The sequence below is a fragment of the Suncus etruscus genome, chromosome 10 (genome assembly GCF_024139225.1).
Source record: "Suncus etruscus isolate mSunEtr1 chromosome 10, mSunEtr1.pri.cur, whole genome shotgun sequence".
In the NCBI taxonomy this organism is placed as follows: domain Eukaryota; kingdom Metazoa; phylum Chordata; class Mammalia; order Eulipotyphla; family Soricidae; genus Suncus; species Suncus etruscus.
Genome location: NC_064857.1, coordinates 83,164,572 through 83,187,809, shown reverse-complemented (window position 1 = coordinate 83,187,809; position 23,238 = coordinate 83,164,572). Strand labels below are relative to the sequence as shown.

General features: G+C 42.4%; 1 protein-coding gene across 1 annotated transcript in view; it reads right to left on the bottom strand.

Annotated features, from left to right (window-relative positions):
- Positions 1-17,066: 17,066 nt before the first annotated feature.
- PSTPIP2 (proline-serine-threonine phosphatase interacting protein 2) overlaps positions 17,067-23,238 on the bottom strand; it is a 99,194-nt gene continuing 93,022 nt past the window's right edge. The window contains exons 11-15 of the mRNA XM_049781568.1: positions 23,032-23,128; positions 22,824-22,905; positions 20,826-20,860; positions 19,335-19,392; positions 17,067-17,528 (exon numbers count right to left, since the gene is read on the bottom strand). Of these exons, the coding sequence (XP_049637525.1) occupies positions 19,343-19,392; positions 20,826-20,860; positions 22,824-22,905; positions 23,032-23,128 (264 nt within the window). The 3' untranslated portion in view covers positions 17,067-17,528; positions 19,335-19,342. The remainder of the gene's footprint in view (positions 17,529-19,334; positions 19,393-20,825; positions 20,861-22,823; positions 22,906-23,031; positions 23,129-23,238) is intronic.

Genomic DNA, 23,238 nt, shown 5'->3' with positions numbered 1-23,238 from the left:
GCCCGGAGAGATAGCACAGCGGCATTTGCCTTGCAAGCAGCCGATCCAGGACCAAAGGTGGTTGGTTCGAATCCCGGCGTCCCATATGGTCCCCCGTGCCTGCCAGGAGCTATTTCTGAGCAGACAGCCAGGAGTAACCCCTGAGCACCGCCAGGTGTGGCCCAAAAACAAAACAAAACAAAAAGATAGCTTTCTTGAACGAAATTTTACATTTCTCTTTCTGCACACTGAAAATATCCCTCCTTCATACAATATATGTTTTGGTTTTGGTTTTTGGATCATACCTGGATGTCCTCAGAAGTTACTTCTGGATCTGCACTCAAAACTCCCTCTAGGTAAGATCGGGAGAAAGTATGGGGTTCCTGGGATCGAACCTGGGACATCAGCATACAAGGCAAATGTCCTACATGCTTTGCTATCATTTTGGCCCCTAAATTTTATTTTCTAAGAAATATATAAATATTAATATATGTATGATAATATAGTATAATATATAGTATAGTAAAATAATATAATAAAATAAATTCATAATGCATTATATAAACAATAAAATATGTATATAAAATAAAATATAAATGTATATATTATATATACTTTATATTGAATTTATATTTACATATTAATGTATGCTATATATTATATACATATAAATGTTTAAATAATAAATAACATTATATATATATAAGATAAATAAAAATAAATGATATTTTACACCCTGCCATTTCCCTGTCTTTTTTTTTTTTGTGCCAAAAAGGATCTCATCTTATGATATTGAAAGTCTTCAACTAAGTTCCCTTCACTAAATTCAAATTTTTCATTCCTACTTGTCTCCATCTTATTTCTTTTATTTCAAACCCTACCCTTGCCAGACAACATATTCAGTGAAAAACATTCAAACCTAAGAAGATTGATGGTTTATCATTATCTTTTTTGCATGTTATTACTTCATATTATTTTTTCGAACTATATCTGACTAAATCTAGAAATGTCTTTGTCTGGGAACAGCTACTTGATGTGTAAAGTGACACTGAGTCCTGGCAACTCAAATTGCATAGCCATAGTATTGTTAATAGGTTCATATTGTTCATGGTTTATAGTCTGAGAAAGGTTCATGTCTGTTATTCTCTCTCAGAGGAAACTTGCACTTTGCCCACAGGTGTTCTTGGCAGCATTCTCACCCTCCTGCTGAGCCTTCCTCTTCAGGGCTTCACGCTCTGCTCTCTGCTCCTGGGAGATGGGTGTTGACATGATAGGTCCTGGCACATTGGGCTTTCGCCAAGGAATTGGCTGAGCGCTAAAGTCTTTCAGTAGAAACGATTCTGAGCATTACCTGGAGACTGGCCCTTGGGCACAAATCTAGAACCTGGCTTCTGCTAGAGAAAAGTGCCCGCTGATGTTTGAGATGTCTGAGATGGAGCAGGTCTAGAGGTTGCAGCCCGAGGGATAGGCCAGCTACTAGAGTGCTTCCAATCCGATTGAGCTGAGTTGTCCTTAATGGTCCGAGTTGGTCTGACCAGACCTGGCAAAGTGGCGGGAGTTCCCCTGGATGAGAAACAGGTCAAGCAGAGGGCTCATCAAAGCTTAAAAATGCCCCTGGAAGAGACAGCTGTGTCTTTCTTGGTCAGTGACGGTCATAGTGAAGTCTCCAGGGGAAGAAGACTTCTTTAGAGTGCTTCCAGTAATATCCCATTGAATACTACTTGGGTAAGAAGCAGCTGATGCGAATATCTAACTCTGGCCAGACACTCCAGACAGCATCTTTGAGTTAGACTGTTGGTAAGAGTCGGCACTACGCATCAGTGGTTGGAAAGAGGTGCCAGCGGCTGAGGGCAGGAGACAGGCCGAGCCAACAGCTGGAGTAGATATTCTGGAGTAGTTGCAAGTACTTCCTGCTAGGGAAGCTGTATTGTTCACTGCATGAGAAAGCTGCAAAGAATTTGCAGTTCCCAATACAGATGGAGTTTGGACATTTTCTGTGGGGAGCAAAAGGTGAAGAAAACATCAATGACTCTGATAAAGCATCTCTCAGTAGGAAAGGAGTAATAATACCATCAAGTTGTAGCCACAAGGGAGCTTATAATACTAACTGACCGACCAAATATCAAACGGATTTTAGTGGTTCAAGTGCTGAACACTCACTCACGTTTTGTATGTGGCACTGTGCTCCCAACATGGAAGCAGAGTTATAGAAGACTAGTTGGTCTTGTTTGTGCATGGTTTTCTTGTGTACAGCTAGTCTGTTTTAGCTCTTCCTGCTCTTCTTGCATGCAAGAAAATTAAGTGTTTTATTCCCACAGCGATGGAGTTCTCCCTATGCTAGGATTACCACCAGGTTGAAGAACCTAGGCAATGTGAACTTCCTTGCCAGGACTCTGCTTTGAAGCTCAAACCAGGAGCAAGAGAACCTATTAAAAGAGGCATTCATGGTAAATGAGAAAGCAGTACTGCTATTACCATTGTAATCTTCATTTTGGTTTGGGGGAATCTTCTATTACCTAGATTAATATCTAACCATAAAAATATGTCTGGTGGGGCTGGAGAGATAGCATGGAGGTAAGACGTTTGCCTTCCATGCAGAAGGATGGTGGTTTGAATCCCGTTGTCTCATATGGTGCCCCATGCCTGCCAGGGGCGATTTCTGAGCACAGAGCCAGGACTAGCCCCCGAACACTGCATATATATGCCTGGCAACTCGAACCTTCTCAAGGTGGTGCTTGAATAATTTCCCAAAAATTATTACTTTAGTGTTTCTGAAAAGTGCTTTTTTTTTGAGGGAAAGCATTATTTAATTATGAATATTGACTTGCTTACCTATGCAATAGTTATAACAACAATCATCTAAAATAATAAAGCATACTTTCAAGATTTGGTGTTACCTATGATTTACATATGAGGAAATACATTTCTATAAAGATAGAGAATCCTGAACACTAGGTATTACAGAACTGAAAAATAACTTGACAGATATTAATGAAGTCAGAACTAGTAAGTAGCAAGTTACAATGAGTGAGAGCAGAGTCAATTATAAGCCCTTAGCAAAATTGAATGTGGTTCATAAATAAAAACAAATCCAAGTCGACTAATGAATTCTCTCATTTTATGAACTCAATGTTCTATTTTAGAGAAATATACTAGTCAAAAATGTAAGGGTTTTTTTTTTTTTTTTTTTTTTTTTGGTTTTTGGGTCACACCCATTTGACACTCAGGGGTTACTCCTGGCTATGCGCTCAGAAATTGCCCCTGGCTTGGGGGGACCATATGGGACGCCGGGGGATCGAACTGCGGGGGATCGAACTGCGGTCCGACCTACGCTAGTGCTTGCAAGGCAGACACCTTACCTCTAGCGCCACCTTCCTGGCCCCTAATTAAGGGTTTTTTGAGTGCTTTACCAGCTCCATAAGATAGGAAAGATTTAGTAGTAATTTGCACAAGTGACAAATTGTGTAAAAGTGAAAGTATGGTAGGCAAAGTATTTGTATACTTTGTATATAAACAACCCACATAAAGCAGAAATAAATGCATTGAATATAACACAATTTATTTTTTCACAATTTTAACTTAATTTTGACTCCATAATTTTTTAATTATCTTTATTTAAACACCGTGATTACAAATATGATTGTAGTTGTATGATTACAGTCATGTAAAGAACACCCCTCTTCACCAGTGCAAGATTACCACCACCAATTTCCCAGATATCCCTCCTAACCCACCCCATCCACACCTGTACTCAAGACAGGCTTTCTATTTCCCTCATTCATTCACATTGTAATGATAGTTTTCAGTGTAGTTATTTCTCTAACTGCACTCATCACTCTTTGTGGTGAGCTTCATGTCATGAGCTGCACCTACATGGGTAAGTGGGGGAAAATAATGGTTGGGACAGAGGCAGTAAAAGATTAGAAATGAGCTTTGTAGGGCAGTATCAAGGTCACAATACAAGATGGATATTATGCATATATAAACTATATTCATATAATACTATCAATATATATTGTATGTGTGGGGGCACTAGCCCTCGCGCGGTTTTTGAAATGGAGACCAAGGAGAAAAAATTTCCAGTGACTGTCCCAACATAAACCAGTGCTGCAACGGCCCGCCCTCCTCCCAAAGCACATTCCCATTAGTGTAGGAGAGGTAGGGGGAAAGCTTGATGACCCCTATAGAGTCCAAGCCCAGGGAAGGCCTGGAGTTCAGGGGAGAAAGAAGGGGGGTGGCTGGGGGCCTGCCATGCCTCCCAGCACTCCCCAGGCTAGGAAGAAGGCCTCCGGCAATGGGCCTCCCCAAACCCCATAACTGGCAAGAGCTGGCCTCCAAAATCAAAGAGGAAACTGGAAGCCAGATATCTGCCCTTCTTCCTCCCCATGCACCTCCCCCGCTGGAGTACGGAGGTAGGGGGGAAACCTGAGGATCCTTAAGAGTCCACCTGAACCCTCTTCTGGCCATCTGAGCCGGCACCAAGGGAGGAGGGCCTGGAGTCCAGGGGAGAAAGAGGGGGATGGCTGGGGGCCTGCCAGTTGTGTGCAGTCTCCCCTGAAAAAAGAAAAAAATGGGAAAAAAAAAAAAAAAAAAAGCCTTGCCCTAAATACAGAGAGATCTTATCCCTGAAGCTCTCTGGCATAAGACTGACTCGGGTTCCAGGCATACTAGGTTGTCCATCCTAGTGGTCACGGGGAATTTTTTTTATTTTCACACATTAGCTGTTGTTATCCAGTTTCTGTCATTGAAGATTCTGGTTTCTGTGCCAGATGGATCCTGGTTTGTGTGGTTTCTGTGCTTCCTTGAAGTCAGGATGTGGAGCTTCCTCTCGTCTCACCTCACCTTCAGATGCGGAGTGTCCTGCCCTGCAAGCAAGTTGCTGCAGTCGTTGAGTCATTTGGGTGTCAAGGGAACACTCCTTGGAAGAAAGTCAATGCCAGTGTAGCGGCAGGGTCTCCCTTGGTAGAGGTTTGCCTCTGGGTGATGTATACAATTGTGGTTGTTTACATAGATAGTCAATATTTCAGGGGTGTATGGGCAATGCCCATTCTTCAGAGGCCTGAGCCATGTCATTTTGCCAGTGTTCAGGGTATAAGGCCCAACTGTATTACAAAATTTGTGTTCCTATCTCTATTAGATAATGACTTGTTTTCATATGTAGTATTTTCCCATTTTAATGCACCTATGCAAAAGAGAAGCAATGCCACAATGTATTATTGGTGCCTCTGGGGAGCCGAGGGAACAAGTCCAATATCCCCTTACCTTGGTTCTAACATGAATTCTAAAGCGAAAGACTCTTCTATCATAACACAACTAGAAATTTTGAGTTGTCACGTGGCCATTTGTGGGCAGCAGTTGAAGAGCTATAGATCTGGCTTAACTCCATTATCATACTCATTCAAATTGTCTGAATATCAATCCGCAATCCACAGGTATCAAATGTATCATACATCTAATTTCAATTAAAATAATCACATTGAAGAAAAATAGAATATATAGAAGTATTTCAGTTTTTAATATATTGATCAATACTTAAATTAGGACTGTTTCATCCAAAACAATGTAATTCCCAGAGCTTACACCAATGATTATTACAATATAACTAAAATATTTTAATGTAGGTAAATCTGTGACTTAATAAAACTGTTGGAGATAAATGTGTCATAGAAATTTGGGACTTAAATGTTGTTCTTCTTAGGATCTATAAAAAGATATTGACTGGGGCAGGGAAGGTGGCGCTAGAGGTAAGGTGTCTGCCTTGCAAGCGCTAGCGTAGGACGGACCACGGTTCAATCCCCCGGCGTCCCATATGGTCTCCCCAAGCCAGGAGCGATTTCTGAGCGCATAGCCAGGAGTAACCCCTGAGCGTCAAATGGGTGTGGCCCAAAAACAAAAACAAAAAAAAGATATTGACTCTTACCAGTATTTCTGTCAGGAAATATTTGTAAGGATAAATGGCAGCCTTCCCTTGATACCTCCTTACCACACAAATCAATTCTTTGATTCAAGCTAGAAGAGACTATGTTTTTATTTGAACAGGAAGAGCATTATATAGCTTCAAAATCAGAATGAAATAAAACATTGAAGAATCTGTTTCTTCTACCCCCTAGGAAATTACTATTAATTACTTATAGGAAGCATCATTTCTGAGTTTGTTTCTGTTCTAAACTGTCAACTGCCAATTGTGTTCTGAGAGCCAGCAAGAAAGGAAAACACCATGGATGTCTTTCTGATCAACTCTATTACTAGAGCCATGCTATTTCAAGATTAGTCGTGGCATTTATTAATAGAAACTGCTTTAACTTGCTCTGAACACATTGAACCCTCTTCTTTCTGTTTTAATTTAAAATCTTTGCTCCCTCAAAATTCTGGCCCAACTGTTACTACTTTCATAACTCCTTCATTTTTCTTCCTTCTACTTTTCCACTTTATTCTCCCTCATGTTCTCTTGTTTTTCTTGGTATTTGTTGGTCAGTCAGCACTTCACTTAGTTTAGAAAGAATACTCGGGGCCGGGCGGTGGCGCTAAGGGTAAGGTGCCTGCACTAGCCTTGGATGGACCGCGGTTCGATCCCCTGGTGTCCCATATGGTCCCCCAAGCCAGGAGCAACTTCTGAGCGCATAGCCAGGAGTAACCCCTGAGCGTTACCGGGTGTGGCCCAAAAACCAAAAAAAAAAAAAAAAAGAAAAAAAAAGAAAGAATACTCTTAAGTCATGAGACTATCATTTTGGAGCAGCACTAAATTTAAAATACTAAAGTGTAAATACAAGTGGAGAGACCATAACAGATACAATATCCTGGTATATCATTAACTAGTGTTCCACAGTACAGTATTTTCTTTTTCTGTTAAAATACTCCTGTGTCTTATTTATATACTTATTTATATACATTTATATACATGTATATATTCATGTACAGTCCATTTAAAAATCACTATGTGAAAGGAAAGGAACCACAGAGAATAAACACTCTCAAATACATAAACATACATTTATAGATATAAGGTGTATGTGGTTGCATATATGTAAATGATATAATGTAATAAACCAAAAAACCACTTATTAAAGAGAATTCAAGTCTGTGACCTGTATAACATTGCAGGGCTAGCAAATATCAGATTCAAAACTAAAATTAGGTTTAAAAAGTTTTAATACTCTCCTTTATTATTCCCCCCATTTGTACTTGACTACTTTACTACTATACTACTTTTTTGACTTTATTTAGGGATAAGAAACCTCAGGAAAACTGTTTAAAAGTTTCTTGACTTACCTGACATGGTTAAAGAAGAGAAAATAATGATTGCAGGTACAAGGGATGAGGAGACACTCTAGGGTATGTCTGAACACTGCGGCCGAAGACTGCTAGAGTCCAGTAAGGCTACTTGGTCAGTGGTCACTGGCTACTTGCTATGATTCAAATTTATTTACACAGAAATCCATGACAACCCCAGGATTCTATCAGCTCATGATTGGCTTGGTGGGAGAATGATGTCATAAAGTAGGCTGTTAGAGGTCGGGACTAGCCAATATGGAGGTCAGATTCGTAACAATAAGATCACTTATGGTCTTAAGAGGGAATGAGAGGTAGACAGAAGCAGGCTGAGATCTGAGGAGATGTCATCTTAGCAGAGAGGAAACAGTCCTGCTTTCATCAGGCTCTTCAGTTAGGGAAATCCTCCCCTTCGTTTTAGTAATGAGATTATGTATATTAATATAATAAAACAAGTCATTCATCACTTGGAAGATTGGCCATCATTAATGTGTCATCACAAATATAACAATAAAATGTAATGTTTCTGTTTTCTAATATACATTATATTTCAAATTATGTCCATACCTAGTTATAAATCTTTTAGATGCATATGAAATCTACAGTATTTTCTGGCATATAAGATGACATTTTAGCCCATGAAAAACTTCTTAAAAGTCCAGGTGTCTTATAACAGTATAAAGCATGTTGAAACTTACTCCAGCTTCAGGGACCAGTGATTTAGTCCCCTCTTACCACAGCATCCCATGCAGCTGCCAGGTGTCATCACTCAATCTGCTGTTTGTCCTGCTTAATCTTTCAGGACACATAAGGAGCTGAGTTACCAAGCACTGTATCCCTTCCAGCCACCAGGTGTCATTGCTGGTATGCTGCTTTCTGGTGCTCAGGCCTCTGTTCAGTTTTTATGGGACACAGAGGAGGCGCTATTAATCACTGCACCCCAGGCAGCTTCTCTTGGAGGAGCCCCCTATCTCTGCTCTCAATGTAGATCACAATTAAAAAATCACAGTCACTCACTACAAGTGACAAATGTCAAATGATTGTTGGCACTTTAAAGTCTAGCTTTATTAAACATATACTGCTAACCTTTGAGGGTTCTACTCTTTTTCTCTTACGTTTTTTAATTTCCATTTGGTGTGATTAAAAGAGAGGTAATCTTTTCATGGCTAATATAGCTGAAACCCTATATTTTAACAAGAAAAGTACAGGGTTGTCTTATATACCTGCTGTTTTATATGCCGGGAAATACAGTTATTGCTGAGGGAGAGTGATAGAGCAGCAGTAGGGCATTTGCCTTGTACGCAGCTGACCCAGGACAGACCTCCATTCAATCGCCTGAGTCCCACATGGTCCTCCAAGCCAGGAGTGATTTCTGAGCACACAGCAGGAGGTAACCCTGATAGTCACTAGGTGTAGCCCAAAAATAAACAAACAAACAAACAAACAAACAAAAAGAAATCTAATCACTGTTTTATAAGAGAGTGAAAGAAACCTTGAGTTTGAGGTGTTCAATTTGGCTTTCAGTCATTCAGTGTACCCCATTCTTCCCACTGCACCCTTCTCATCACCAGTCTCCCACATGCTCTCTGCATTCTCATGCAGGCAAATTGTTCTCTCTCTCTCTCTCTCTCTCTCTCTCTCTCTCTCTCTCTCTCTCTCTCTCTCTCTCTCTCTCTCTCTCTCTCTCTCTCTCTCTCTCTCACGATTAAGGCCTGTGGAGCTTTTACAATGTCTGAGAATGTTTGAGAGTGGAGTGGAGAAGATAGTTAATATGGGAGGGACTGGATCTAGAGGTGCAAACAAAGCATGAATTACACAGCAGGTAGGGCATTTGCCTTACAGGCAACCAACCCTGGTTCGATTCCATGCAAGCCATATGGTTCCCCCGAGCCTGCCAGGAATGATTCCTGAGCACTGAGCCAGGAATAACCCCTGCACACAGCCCAGTGTGGCCTGAAAACAACAAACAAAAATTAATAATAACCAGAGGGAGATCTTAGAGACTAGGACACTTTCTTTGCACACAATCAACCTAGTTTCAATCTCCAGCATCCCATATGGTACCCAAACACTGCCAGGAGTGATTCCCGAGTGCAAAGGCAGCATTAACTCTTAAGTACTGCTGAGTGTAACAAGATGATAAAATAAAATAATGGTACTGGTATACAGAAAAGGAGTTCATAATTCACATTTTGTTTTTGTTTGGGGCCACACTCTGGTGCGCTCAGGGCTTACTCTTGGTTCTGTGCTCAGATATCACTCCCAGTGACCAGGGGGAACCATATAGAGTGCCAGGAATCACACACAAGTCAGTCAAATGCAAGGCAAGCACCATTATCTCTTTGGCCCCATAATTCACATTTTACATAGCATTCTCAAATTTAAAATGATGGTAATTGTGTGTGTGTGTGTGTGTGTGTGTGTGTGTGTGTGTGTGTGTGTGTGTGTGTGTGTGTGTTTGGGCCACCCGGTGTTGCTCAGGGGTTACTCCTGGCTGTCTGCTCAGAAATAGCTCCTGGCAGGCACGGGGGACCATATGGGACACCGGGATTCGAACCAACCACCTTATGTCCTGGATCGGCTGCTTGCAAGGCAAACGCCGCTGTGCTATTTCTCCGAAAATGATGGCAATTCCTAAGTCAGGCATTGTCTGGTACAGTGCTTATCATAACATGGTTTTAGTAAGAGCTGTTAAATTTTAATTATCCTTCAGGTAGTTTTCTTCTGGGGACGTATTGGAGCAGGAGGAGTGTGATCTCAAATAATAATGGGGGTCATCCCAACGCGTGAGTCCATGAGTCGCAGCCCTTTGAACTCTCTCCCCAGGCCAAGTGGAAACTCCCATACCTTGGAGGCCCAAGACAGAGAAAAAAGGCCCAGGCTTCTGCTGCCATCTGGTGGCCATTTCTAATGGGTGCACTCTCTGGCTCATGATTGCTGAGAAGTAATTTTTCTACAAAACAGCTTGTTACTTCCTGGTCCACTCTCCCTGGTCAGGTCGTTTCTAGTGGGGGCTACTCCCAATGCTGGGTGTGGCTGCTTCTGGTGCTTTCGGACCATGCAGTGCAAGATCAAACCCGGGGCTCCTGCATGTAAAGAATCTCCCTGCTGATCTATCTCCCTAAAACTTACTTCATTTTGTTTTTCTTTCTCTTTAGGTGGAGATACAGGGCACCAAACTGGTGGTACTCAGGGGTTCCTCCCAGCTCTGTGCTTGGGGTCACTTGGCTATGCTCAACACTGCCAGGGACTGAACTAGGAATAGTGAGTGCAAGGCCATCTTAATTCTATGCTCTCGCTCCAGCCCTATTTCATTTCCTTGAGACAATTAACTAGCAAAGCAAGTAAGTCCCAAAATATCCAGGTTTTTTTCTGTTTTTTATTTATTTTATTCTACTTTATATAAAAGCATCTTGGTTACAAATTTGTTTATGAATGAATTTCTATCACAGAATGTACACCACCCTTCACCAGTGCACTTTTCCTTCCACCAATGTCCCAGATTCCCTCCCACTCACCCACCTCCACCTACCTCTGATATAGGCATTTTACTTCTCTCTGTCTCTCTCTCTGTCTCTCTGTCTCTCTGTCTCTCTCTGTCTCTCTCTCTCTTTTCTTTGTGACACTGTGGTTTGCACTATTGTTAATGAATGGGGACCATGTATATTATTTTATCCCTTTTCAGCATCCAGTTCTCATTCAAAGTGATCAGTTCCAGCTATCATTCTCATAATAATGTCCAGTGTTTTTTTTTTTTTTTTGAGGGGGGGATGCTAAGGGGTTACTCCTGGCTATGCGCTCCGCTTAGAAATCGCTCCTGTCTTGGGGGACCATATGGGATGCCGGGGGATCAAACCGAGGTCCATCCTAGGTCAGACACATACAAGGCAAAGCCTTACCACTGTGCCATGGCTCCAGCCCCATAATGTCCAGTCTTTTTTATAGAATAAAAATATCCTGTCATTTTTGTTTTGCTTTTGTTTTTCTTTCCAGTCTTTACCTGGGGGGGATGGGGAAAGTGTAAAGGGGACACACCCAGCAGTGCTCAGGATTTAACTTCAGGAAGTACCTGGAGATTCTGAGAAGCTGAAGATCACCTATGAGCAATACAAGTACTTTAACATACTTTCCCACCTCTTTGGCCCTCTAGATATTTTTTGGTGTTTGGGTCACACCCAGCAGTGCTCAGGGGTTACTCCTGGCTCCACGCTCAGAAATCGCTCCTGGCAGGCTCGGGGGACCATATGGGACGGCAGAATTTGAACCACCGACCTTCTGCATGAAAGGCAAATGTTTGCCTTACCTCCATGCTATCTCTCCCGCCTCACTAGTTAAGTTTTTTAAAGAGTGTTATATAGATCTCTTCTGTTAGAAACTTTGGCTTCCAAGTAAGAAAAACAAATTATGCATCTCTTTTGTATGATTTCTTTTTTTTTCTTTTAAGAGGAAGGGAGGGGGGAGGAGAGGAGGGGGTCTTTTGTATTATTTCCTTTATCTTCTTTATTCTAGAAAAAAAAGTGAAGAGGACTGGAACAATAGTACAGTGGGTAGGGCAATTGCTTTGTACACAGCTGGGTTCAATCCCCGAGCCCACCAGGAGTGATCTGAATGCAGAGCTAAACGCAACACTTGAGTATCACTGAGAGTGGCCTAAAAAATAAAAGAAAATGTGGAGAGACATAGAAATAGTTATATGCACCCAGAAAGCATCTGATACGGCTGCTCACTCTCACCTCAGCAGACACCTCCCACTGCCATCATCTCCTATACTCGGAGCTTCCATACCTTTTGAGCACTGGGAGGACTCCCACCCCCACAAACTACCATTAACATCATTGCCTGTATGTGGATAATGGGCTAAAAGTACTAGGAAATAACCCACTCCCCTACACTGAGAGAAAACCATCAGCATCTCCATGCAGTCATGGGCTGAAAATTCAGTCCTGGGGCCGGAGAGATAGCATGGAGGCAGGGCGTTTGCCTTGCATACAGAAGGATGATGGTTCGAATTTCGGCATCCCATATGGTCCCCAAGCCTGCCAGGAACTATTTCTGAGTGTAGAGCCAGGAGTAACCCTGAGCACTGCCAGGTGTGACCCAAAATCCAAAAACAAAAATAAAAAAAAAAGAAAATTCAGTCCTAAACTTTCAACTGTGATGCTATTAAAGGCGGAGTCTTCGTTAAAAAAAATCAAACTAAAATTAATTCATAACGGTGAATCTCATCCAGTGAATTTATTTTAAAAAATAGCAGGTAGGGGTGGTATTTAGAACTAGAAAGACACTGTAGTAATTAGGCCACCTGCCCTGCATGCAGTGTTATTTCTAGCACACAGGCTCCACAGAGCACCTCCTGGCACAGCTCTAGCCAGGTATGACCCTAAGGGCCCTCAAGAGCACTGTAGGGCCAGGCAGCACTGAACTTTCAGGCCCTGGAGTTGAACACTCAGACCAGTTGGCCAAGAGCCACTGGAAGAGATCGCCAGATCTCCTGAGCATCACTTGAGAGACCAAAAATAAAAATAAAAGAAATTACAACAAAGTCAAAGGAGGAGCAGAAACTTGGACAAAAAGGCACTGAAAAAACTAAGATAATAGTGAACAAAGCTAAGAAACAACTTTCAAGATGAACCAACCCCTCGGGGACTTCCAGCCTCTACACAACTTCCTGTGGTCAAGCCAACCAGTCTGTGACATGAAGATAAATAGCCCAGGATGGAGGAACCTTGAAAAAAGAGCTCTGGGCACTGCTGGCACCACCCAGGAGTTCCACTCCATCCAGAAGTGTGTAGAGGGGTAGAGGAGGGGGAAAAGGGATGCTTGCTGGAAATAGGAGTGGAGGGAGGATAACACTGGTGGTGGAAATGCCCCTCATTCATTACTACCATGTGCCTTAAATATTACTGTGAATGATTTGTAATTAACTTTGCCCACAATAAAAAAATGTGTGTAGGTCACTCTCTTGCTCACTCCCTCTTGACTGTGACACTCTCAGAGCTCAGGTCCTTGTATCTGAACTGCCTCTGAGGAAAGCCACACTCTGACCATGTCAGAGACAGCACTGTAGGGTCAGGCATGATTCTAGAATGAATAGTGCCTCCCAGCCAGAAGGCCATGATAAATGTCCTAGGACAAGTGACAGGAATTTTCATGGTGATGTCCTCAAAGCTTCAGCCCCCTCCCATGATGAGATATCATTTTTGAGGAGTTGGTCTGGGAAGTGACAACGTTGAAGAATAGAGAAACCAGAAACAGGAAATAATGTGTTACTGAACCATTCTTATTTGTCTTCAGAGACTTAAGGCAGGCAGACACCTCAGCAGACCATGAAAATGGCCCATACTAGTCAGGCCAAGCCACATACATCCCCAGGAAGGACAATCCACATCCTCATCATCTTTCCCTATTGAGCTGATGCCCATCCCTTCGCCACACCTGAGGGTTTTAGTCCCATCTAGCCAATTAAGGGAAAAGATTTTTAAAAAATAATAATAATCCTCAATCCAGTTCAAAAAAAATAGATCAGCTCTCTTAACTGAGCACTATTAAAACCTATAGATCTTTTCTTAAAAAATGGAACTTGGGTCTGGAGAGATAGTGTGGAGGTAAGGCGTTTGCCTTTCATGCAGAAGTTTGGTGGTTTGAATCCCGGCATCCCATATGGTCCCCTGAGCTTGCCAGGAGCGATTTCTGAGCATAGAGCCAGGAGTAACCCCTGCGCACTGCTGGGTGTGACCCAAAAAAAGAAAACAAACAAACAAAAAAAAAACAAAAAAAAATGGAATTCAGGGGCCAGAGTGATAACACAGCAGTAGGGCATTTGCCTTGCATGCAGCTGACCTAGGATGAACCCAGGGTCGATCGATGGCATCCTATATGGTCCCCCAAATCTGCCAGGAGTGATTTCTGAGCGCAGAGCCAGGAGTATCCCCTGAGCATCTATATGTGTATATATATATATATATATATATACGGAATCCTGAGGCTGGAGAGATAGCAAAACAACCTAGGGCACTTGACATGCATATCGCCAAATGGGTTCTAATACCCAGATCCTTTATGATCACTGGAGCCCTGTTAGGTGTGATCCCTGAGCAAAGAGTCAGAAGTAATCCCTGAGTAACACCAGCTGCAGTTGCAAAATCAAAACAAAACTAAACAGAAAATATGGAGTTCTGGGGCCGGGGCTTAGGAAAGCAATTAGGACCTACATATGCCTGCAATGGATTTGATTTCTGGCAACACTTTGTCCCAGTTATTGCTGGGAGAAGCTCAGGAAGCCCCTGCATAACAGGGCCATGGGTGAAGAAAGCACTACTGCATCCTTGATTTCTTTTTTTTTTTTTTTTTTTGCATTGTATTTCTGTTGAATAAATCTATTAGAATTTATTTCTTTTTTTTTTATTTTTAATGCATAATTTTTTTTATTTAAACACCTTGATTACATACATGATTGTGTTTGGGTTTCAGTCATAAAAGGAACACCACCCATCACCAGTGCAACATTCCCATCACCCAAGTCCCAAATCTCCCTCATCCTTGATTTCTTGCTTTGAACTGCTGGCCAGGTTGGCTGTGGATCCCCAGTGGAGCTTCCAGGCCTTTTGAGCAGTGGGGGGACTCCTCCAGTCTACCCCAAACTGCCATTAATAACCAGCAAAGGGGTTTTATGCTCAGAGAAATAAGTCAGTGAAGGACAAACATGATATCATTTCATTCATCTATGCTAAACAAACCACATTGTGAGCAATCAAAAATAAACAAAAACAAAAACAAAAAACTAACTCTGGGCTGGAGCCCTTGTATGGTATGGAAGGGAGTTTGCCTTGCACACAGCCAACCAGAATCGCTCCTGTCAGGAGTGATTCTTGAGTGCAGAACCAGGAGTAAGCCCTGAACACCACCAGGAGTAGTCCCCAAATTAAACTTATCTTAGACTACCAGGGTTTTGAAAAGCTAGGGGAAGAGCAGGGAGTATAAATGGGGTCAATAGTATAGTGATGGCTAGAACATGATCTACTTGTGACTAGCATACAGATGCTGATGCAAATCTGTACACCGGAAATCTATGGAATCTTTTGTTTTAATCAGTGGGGGAGCTGGAGAGATGAAACAGAGATTAGGCATTTACTTTGCAGGCAGCCAACTCCAGCTTGATACTTCATGCCACAAGATCTCCCCTGGCCATGCGTGGTGCAAAGGCTGTGACCTTGCTGGGAAATGACCTTGTCACTAGTTAGTGGACTTGTGGGAAGTATACATCATCTCCTCGCTACTTGACTTTGAGGACCAGCAGTTTGTCTTCTTGCTGTGTCACAAAAGTAAATGTTGGGCCCGGAGAGATAGCACAGCGGCATTTGCCTTGCAAGCAGCCGATCCAGGACCAAAGGTGGTTGGTTCGAATCCCGGTGTCCCATATGGTCCCCTGTGCCTGCCAGGAGCTATTTCTGAGCAGACAGCCAGGAGTAGCCCCTGAGCACCGCTGGGTGTGGCCCAAAAACCAAAAAAAAAAAAAAAAAAGTAAATGTTACAAGGGCTCAAACAGAGCAGGGGAAAGAGAGATGACGACCAGAAAAAAAAAATGCAACAAAATCTCCAAACACCAAGAACCTTTATTTGACTTTTGATCAGACAGAAAGATGGCAGAATCTCCATTTCCATTCAAACATCTTCCCACCTGTTAAACACTCACAGCAGAGAGAAGTGCAAGATCCCTACATGGCTGACAATAAATAAAGGACTTTAAAGGAAATGGTCCTAAGTTTGAAGAAAAAGTTCCTGAGCCAGCTCCATTTGGGGAAGTCAATAGCCCTTTTTGCAAACTGCAGTTTCTCAAAAGGATGTCCCACCAATGGTGCAAGTTTCCTGTCTTGACAAGAGGTTGTCATTTTCAGTCACAGAGTACATGATAGAGAGACGTAGTCTTCCAAGCAAAGAGTCCACCACATCAGGAAAGCGGTTGCAGTGAGGAAAGGAAGCTCGTCTTTCCTGTGGCTGCACGCTGTGGGGAACATGTAGTTGCGATGTGAACAAGCCTTTACCTGAAACACCCAGGGGATGCTCTTGAGCTTTTGCCCTCTGTCAATAGCAAACGGAAGCACCAAATATTAATGGGAAGCTAAGACAGACTCTTGAACAATTCCAGACCTGGTAAGGACAATATTTCTCTGTGAAGATCTAAACTCGAGGCCTGGTCTTGGACCTCTAACACCCAGAAATAAAACTGAATTTCAATGTTTCACTGCTCCTGCTCAAACATCCTTGGCCATTTGGGGTCAGAGTGGTCCACTCCCCTACCCACCTCCCTTCCTGGTACCAAAAATAGACACGTGGTAGCTGGTCTCCGGCTGCTCCTAGTAGAAGAAACATCTCTCTCCAGAGCTCTGCACCCATACAGGGAGCCAGATAAAAATAAACTTGACATTTACGCAGTACTTTCCCCAGCAGAAAAGATGCTGGCCACAGCAAGGGCTATCTTAGATTTCAACAGACTGTCACAGTCTCAGGAAGAATGAGAAGGGTAACTTTGCCCTCCAGGTGGGGTCCTGACTCAAATCAAATAGGAGAACATGTGAAAAGGGATCAGCCACTTGTAGGATTCATTTCCTTATCTTCAAAATGAGAACATGGCAGGCACCACACAGATCAGTTCTTCAACCGGCTCTTCAGCCAGAGCTCCAGGAGCAATGCTGATGGAGGGGTGTAGAAAGGCAGAAAATCACTACTCTGCTGCCATGGTTAAAACTGCTCATCCATGGGCTAGTGTGAAGGACAAATGCTAGTCCACAAGTCTAAAAATGTTGACGAACACTGGTCTCCAAGACTTCTTGTGAGAAAGGAAGTTAATGACAAATCCTGCACTGCTGTGTGTGGTTCACTGTGGACAGCCATTGGCTGCCCTGAAAGCCTAAGAAGCAGCTGGAAGTAGACAATTTTGAGTCCTCTGCTGCCCTTCTAGCCCCATCACCCCTCACCAAGGCTCAAAGCTCTAAAGTCCAGACTTTCCTGGGTCATGTGAGAAACACAATTAATTCATTCACAACCTAAAAGGGATGCCAGGAAAGGGTAATTTTTAGCCTGGGGTAATTTGTAAACTTAAACCCTGCAGAACTCTTCTACTAACATACATTACACTAAATGTCTACTATAAATTCAAAATATCAAAAAGGACAGCAAGAATTCACTTCCAAGTCTTCAGGATTGACATTGTTTCGATAGATTCTGAGCCTCTCAGTGTCCCTTCCATACGGCAGAAGCACCAGTTGGAAAGAGCATGGTTTCTGCAAGAGATTAAAGAAATTTCATTAAAGATCTACTCATAATGGCCCTCTCATACTGGGAGTATAGTCATTGAGAATGAATGTGTTTGGCCAAGGAATGCAAATGGCTGTGCTGGGGTGGGGGAACAGCTGCTAGACCAGGTGGTGTCTGGAATGGTACCCAGCGCCTCCGAAAGGAAAGTGTTCTACTACTGAACTGATTTCTCAGCCCCAATATATATATATATATATATATATATATATATATATATATATATATATATATATATTTTTTTTTTTTTTTTTTTTTTTTTTTTGGTTTTTGGTTTTTGCGTCACACCCGGTAGTGCTCAGGGGTTACTCCTGGCTTTACGCTCAGAATCACTCCTGGCAGGCTCAGGGGACCATATGGGATCCCGGGATTCAAACCGTTGACCTTCTGCATGAAAGGCAAACGCCTTACCTCCATGCTATCTCTCCGGCCCCCCCCCAATATTTTTTAATTCACAGGGTATCCTTTGTCTTTACCAAAGCATGTTAGAACAGAAATGAAAAACCAGCAACTCGGAGCAAACCACAAATTCCTAGATCTTCCTGGCACCTTATCTCTGCAGGTCCATAGAGAACTTTCTGTGTGCCAACCATAGTCTCCCTTCCCCACAACGCTGCCCCATGTATGTTCCAACAAGATGAAAGAAATGATGAACCAAGAGAAGCTCGCCAAACTGCAGGAGCAAGTGCACATTGGTGGGAGAGGAACTGCTCACAGAAAGAAGGTGGTTCATAGAACAGCTACAGCAGATGAATAAAAAAGCTTCAGTTCTCCCTGAAAAAGTTAGGAGTAAATAATATCTCTGGCATTGAGGAGGTGGATATGTTCACAAACCACTTTAATAACCCTAAAGTTCAGGCATCCCTGACAGCATGATTGGGTGTGTTTTCCCAAATAATAAAAAATAATGTAAATATCCATTATCTTTAGTAAGTTGTCCATGCTTTTATTGAATACCTACTCAATGAGTTGGCACAGACACTGTTGCACAGGCACTAATCTCTCATATTCAAACAGAAGATTCAGACTCAGAGGAGCTAGTTGGCTCTAATGTCAAATATAGAATATTTTACTCACATAGGTAAATGCAAGAAGAAGAAAAGGGTAAAAAATCTTTTGCTTCTGCCAACGATCTGCCCCTTGGCTTTACTTTTGCACTCGGACTTCTGGATTTCCCAGGATTTTCTTCCCCAACAATGGGCCCTGCCTCCCCCCATGAGAAAAGGGAAGTATATAAAGTAAAGAAGAACTAATGATTAATTGTAAACACTACAGTTTGTTGGTAACCCAGTAGTTATAATAAAGGCTGGGATGACTTATGTTTTCTGTTTTTATTCTTTTCTACACCAATGGTGTTTACATATAAAATATATTCCTGTATTTGTTTTAGTTTTTTTTGGTATGGGGCCACATCTGGTGATGCTCAGGGAAGATTCCTGGTTCTCTGCTCAGAGATCACTCCTTGCTGTGCTTGGGAACAATATATGATGCCAGGGATAGAACCAGAGTTGCCCGTGTACAAGGCAAGAGTCTGAAGTTGCACACTGCCTCTCTAACCCAGAAAATATATTTCTTAAACAACTTAAGAAATGACTATTGGCATGCACATACAAACACAAATATACATTCATACACATGAGTGCCATCCTAGCGAATGACTTTGCTTGTTTGTTGTGTAGTGTAGTGTAGTGTAGTGTAGGAAAAAGCTTTTAGTGCTTCAAAAATCTAATCACCAGTCTAACTGCAACATGACTTGCAAAAACAAAGGTTCTTACCACAGATGTTATTGATAGATTAAGCTGTAGTTATCAACCAATGAATATTCAGGGTCATCTGCAAAGGGCAAATCACAAAGAGACATTAATATTTCTTTACAATCATCTTAGTCCTTTTCAAATCAAGACTAAACCACTTGAAGATTCTCATGTCTGTCTTTTCATATTAAAGATGAAAGTTTGTTTTCTAGAAACAAAACCCACAGATAATAGCCAATACTACAAACCAGAGAACATTCTGAAAATCACCATTATGATTTACTTGTCCTTTTCTTATTCATGCCCCTTGGCAGTATTCACAGTGAAGTCATCTTCACAGATGGACAAAAAGAAGCCCATGTTATCAAGGGGTAAGTGTGAAGCAATAGAAAACAATAAAACTTAGATCATTACAAGATCGTTCAAAATTTCCATTACCAAAGATTTTCTTCCAGTCACTAAACCTTTCTCAAGTGGCCACAAGCAGCATAACTTGTCTCTTCCCCCATTCTCGCTATGGACAGGCATATCTTTCTTTTACTCAAATAACTGAAATATGTTAAGCAGGTACTATGTACTGTGTTAGGGGTTCCAACAGTTTAGAATACTATACTTAGGTAAGAAATAAAATTATGCATAAAAAATGCCAAAGTTAATGGCTCTCCTAGGGGTTCCTCCAGGATTCATATAATAAAGATAGCAGTAATTAATGAAGAATCCAACTATGGGCAGTATATAAAATCTATAGTATTGAGGGGCTGGAGAGGTAGTACAGCAGGTAGAAATAAGATGTTGTGCCTTGCATGCTGCCAAACCAGGTTTAATCTCTAGCACTTCATATGGTCCACCAAGCCTGCCAGGAGTAATCGCTGAGTACACATGTAGGAGTAATCATCGAGCACAACCAGTTGTGGTCAGTTATGTATATATATACATATATATATATATATACACACACATATATACACATTTGAGTTACATGATTCTGGACCTCTTTGAATTCCAGTATTTTTCTGTGGAATGCAAAGGAAACAGCTCTGAGTTTTTCTCTTCTCTGGGATCGAGTTCAAGTTATCTCTTAGACAAGAATGCCTTTCTCGTTTGTTTCGGTGCTTTGGTAACTAGCTTCTCTTAAAGACATTGTGGGGCTGGTGTGGTGGCACTAGAGGTAAGGTGTCTGCCTTGCCTGCGCTAGCCTAGGACGGACCTAGGTTCTATCTCCCGGCGTCCATATGGTCCCCCAAACCAGGCACGATTTCTGAGCTCATAGCCAGGAGTAACCCCGGAGCGTCACTGGCTGTGGCCCAAAACCCCCCCCCCCCCCCAAATGTAAAATAGACCATCAGGGACCAGATCCTGCACTGGAACAAACAGTAGTATAGGAGAGAAAGCCAGACTTGTTCAGGCAGAACCGTGCTCCCATGTGTTTCCTCTTTCCTATTTCATAATTCTGGTTCTTCCATCTGAGACAAAACCCAACATAGGCTTTAAAGGCCTGTTTCAGTGGCTTACCTGGCAAACTCTTAGGCACCGGGGGAGGTCCTCTCCTGCAAAAACATAAAAACCAAAATCTTTCAGAGACCTTCTTGTTATTTCTTGGATGCTCTACTTCACACAGCAAGCATGTCACCCACTATTCAGGCTGGGGTTCTGCTCTGGAAGCTCCAGGAAAGGGCTGACAAAGGCAAAGGCCTGCAGATGGTCTCCTGGAATCCAGGTTGCAGACGTGCTATTCTGCTGAGAAGCAGGAAGGCTGCGCTCAGAAAGACGGGAGAAATGGCTCACAGGGTAGTGAACTGCTCAGCTCTGTATAAAGTATCCCAACACTTTGAATGACAGTGTCTCCCCAGGTCCAACAGAAGATGCAAACAGCTTCACTCCGAGACTTAAATAAACTAATTTGGATAAACTGTGTATGAATGTTCATGGCATACTTGAATTCAGTGATATCACACACTCTAACCTCCCAGTATTCCCTATTTCACCCAAACCATTCATCCCTGGGCCTTCAGTTTGGCTCCTGTGAAACAAGTTTCTCTCTGTCAGGATTTTTTCTACCAAGAGCAGGAAACTTCATTATGTTACTGATTTATTTGATATATTACTCTGTGGGGCTGCACCCAGAGGAGGTCAGGCAGTCAGGTGGTGCTGGGAATTGGACTCAGGTCTTTGCCCTGCAAGGCAAGTGCTCCACCACTTCAGCCATAGCCCTAGACCCCAAAGCAGCAAACTTTGACTGTAATGGAACAGATTTACATGATTTAAGCACTGCAGGCCACACAGAGAACAAGACTCAATTCGGAGTGTAGCTATGTTCTAATAAACTTTATACATGTACCTTAGATACCAACTATATAATTTTCATGTGTCAAAAATTGCAGCCTTTTTATTTTTTAAACATTTAAATATGTAAAATTGTGAGGGGCTGAGATATAATACAGGACTATCTTGCAAGCAACTGACCCCAATTTAGTTCCTGTCACCATTATGATATCCCAAGCACCACTAGGTCTCCCTCCTGGGCACAGAGCCAGGAATATTGCCTGAGCACTGCCAGTATGGCACAAACTGCCACCACTCCCTAGATATGGGACTGATAAATAGCTCAAAGGCATATGTGCTTTGCATGCAAAAGGCCTGACACCATACAGTCCTCTGAACACTCTAGATCCCTGAGCCAGAAGTAGCCTCTAAGCATCATCAGGTGTGGCCCCAAAAACAAAATAAAAAAAAAAGAATAAATAAAATAAATGTAACTGTATTCCTGAAATTATGGGTCTTACAAAACAGGCATGCTGAATCTGCCTCATAGGGAGCTGATATTTGCAGTCACATGTTTTCTACATACTGTCTTAAAGGCACAGAAGTCACAGAGCAGTCACAATGGCCACTCAAGTGCAAGGGACAAGATTCTCCTTGAGGGGCCGGGCGGTGGCGCTGGAGGTAAGGTGCCTGCCTTGCCTGCGCTAACCTAGGACGGACCGCGGTTCGATCCCCCGGCGTCCCATATGGTCCCCCAAGAAGCCAGGAGCAACTTCTGAGCGCATAGCCAGGAGTAACCCCTGAGCCTCACAGGGTGTGGCCCAAAAACCAAAAAAAAAAAAAAAAAAAAAAAAAAAAGATTCTCTTTGAACTGGAAGAAGTAAAATCTACTGAACATTTGTTCTATTTTTTTTTTTTTTTTTTGGTTTTTGGGCCACACCCGGCGATGCTCAGGGGTTACTCCTGGCTGTCTGCTCAGAAATAGCTCCTGGCAGGCACGGGGGACCATATGGGACACCGGGATTTGAACCAACCACCTTTGGTCCTGGATCAGCTGCTTGCAAGGCAAATGCCGCTGTGCTATCTCTCTGGGCCCTGAACCTTTGTTCTAAACACAACCACATCTAAGATGGTGCAAGCTCATTCAGCACATGGAGTCAGAGAAGTTGCTCCAGTTCGATTATGTCTGAGAACACGAGTCTGAGGATGCTAGGGATCACATCACATCCAGAGGAAGCTGGTTATTACCTTGCTATGTTAGGTGCTGTAGCCTTTCCATGTGGGGCTGCATTCTTTTGGGGGGTGTAGAAATTCTCATACATGATGGGTGCTAGGGGAATCGTCAAAAAAACAAAAACAAAAACAAGTTAGAGGGCCGATATATGTGCCTGTCCTCAACATGACATGACAAGAGTAACAGCCTTGTTAAGGAACCTCCCCCAACTATTCCATTCACCTGGTGGTATCTGCCCAGTTTTGCGCTGGTTGACAAAGTACTCGATGTCCTTCTCAATGCTGCACATTTCTAAACTCTTACGGATTTGTTCATATATCTAGCAAAAGAGATACAGAGATGAATCCATGTAGAGGTTAAGACCATAATCACTGCACTGAGGCTTGAGGAATGGCTAGCTTGGCCCCATTTTGAAAAAGAAACAGAGCT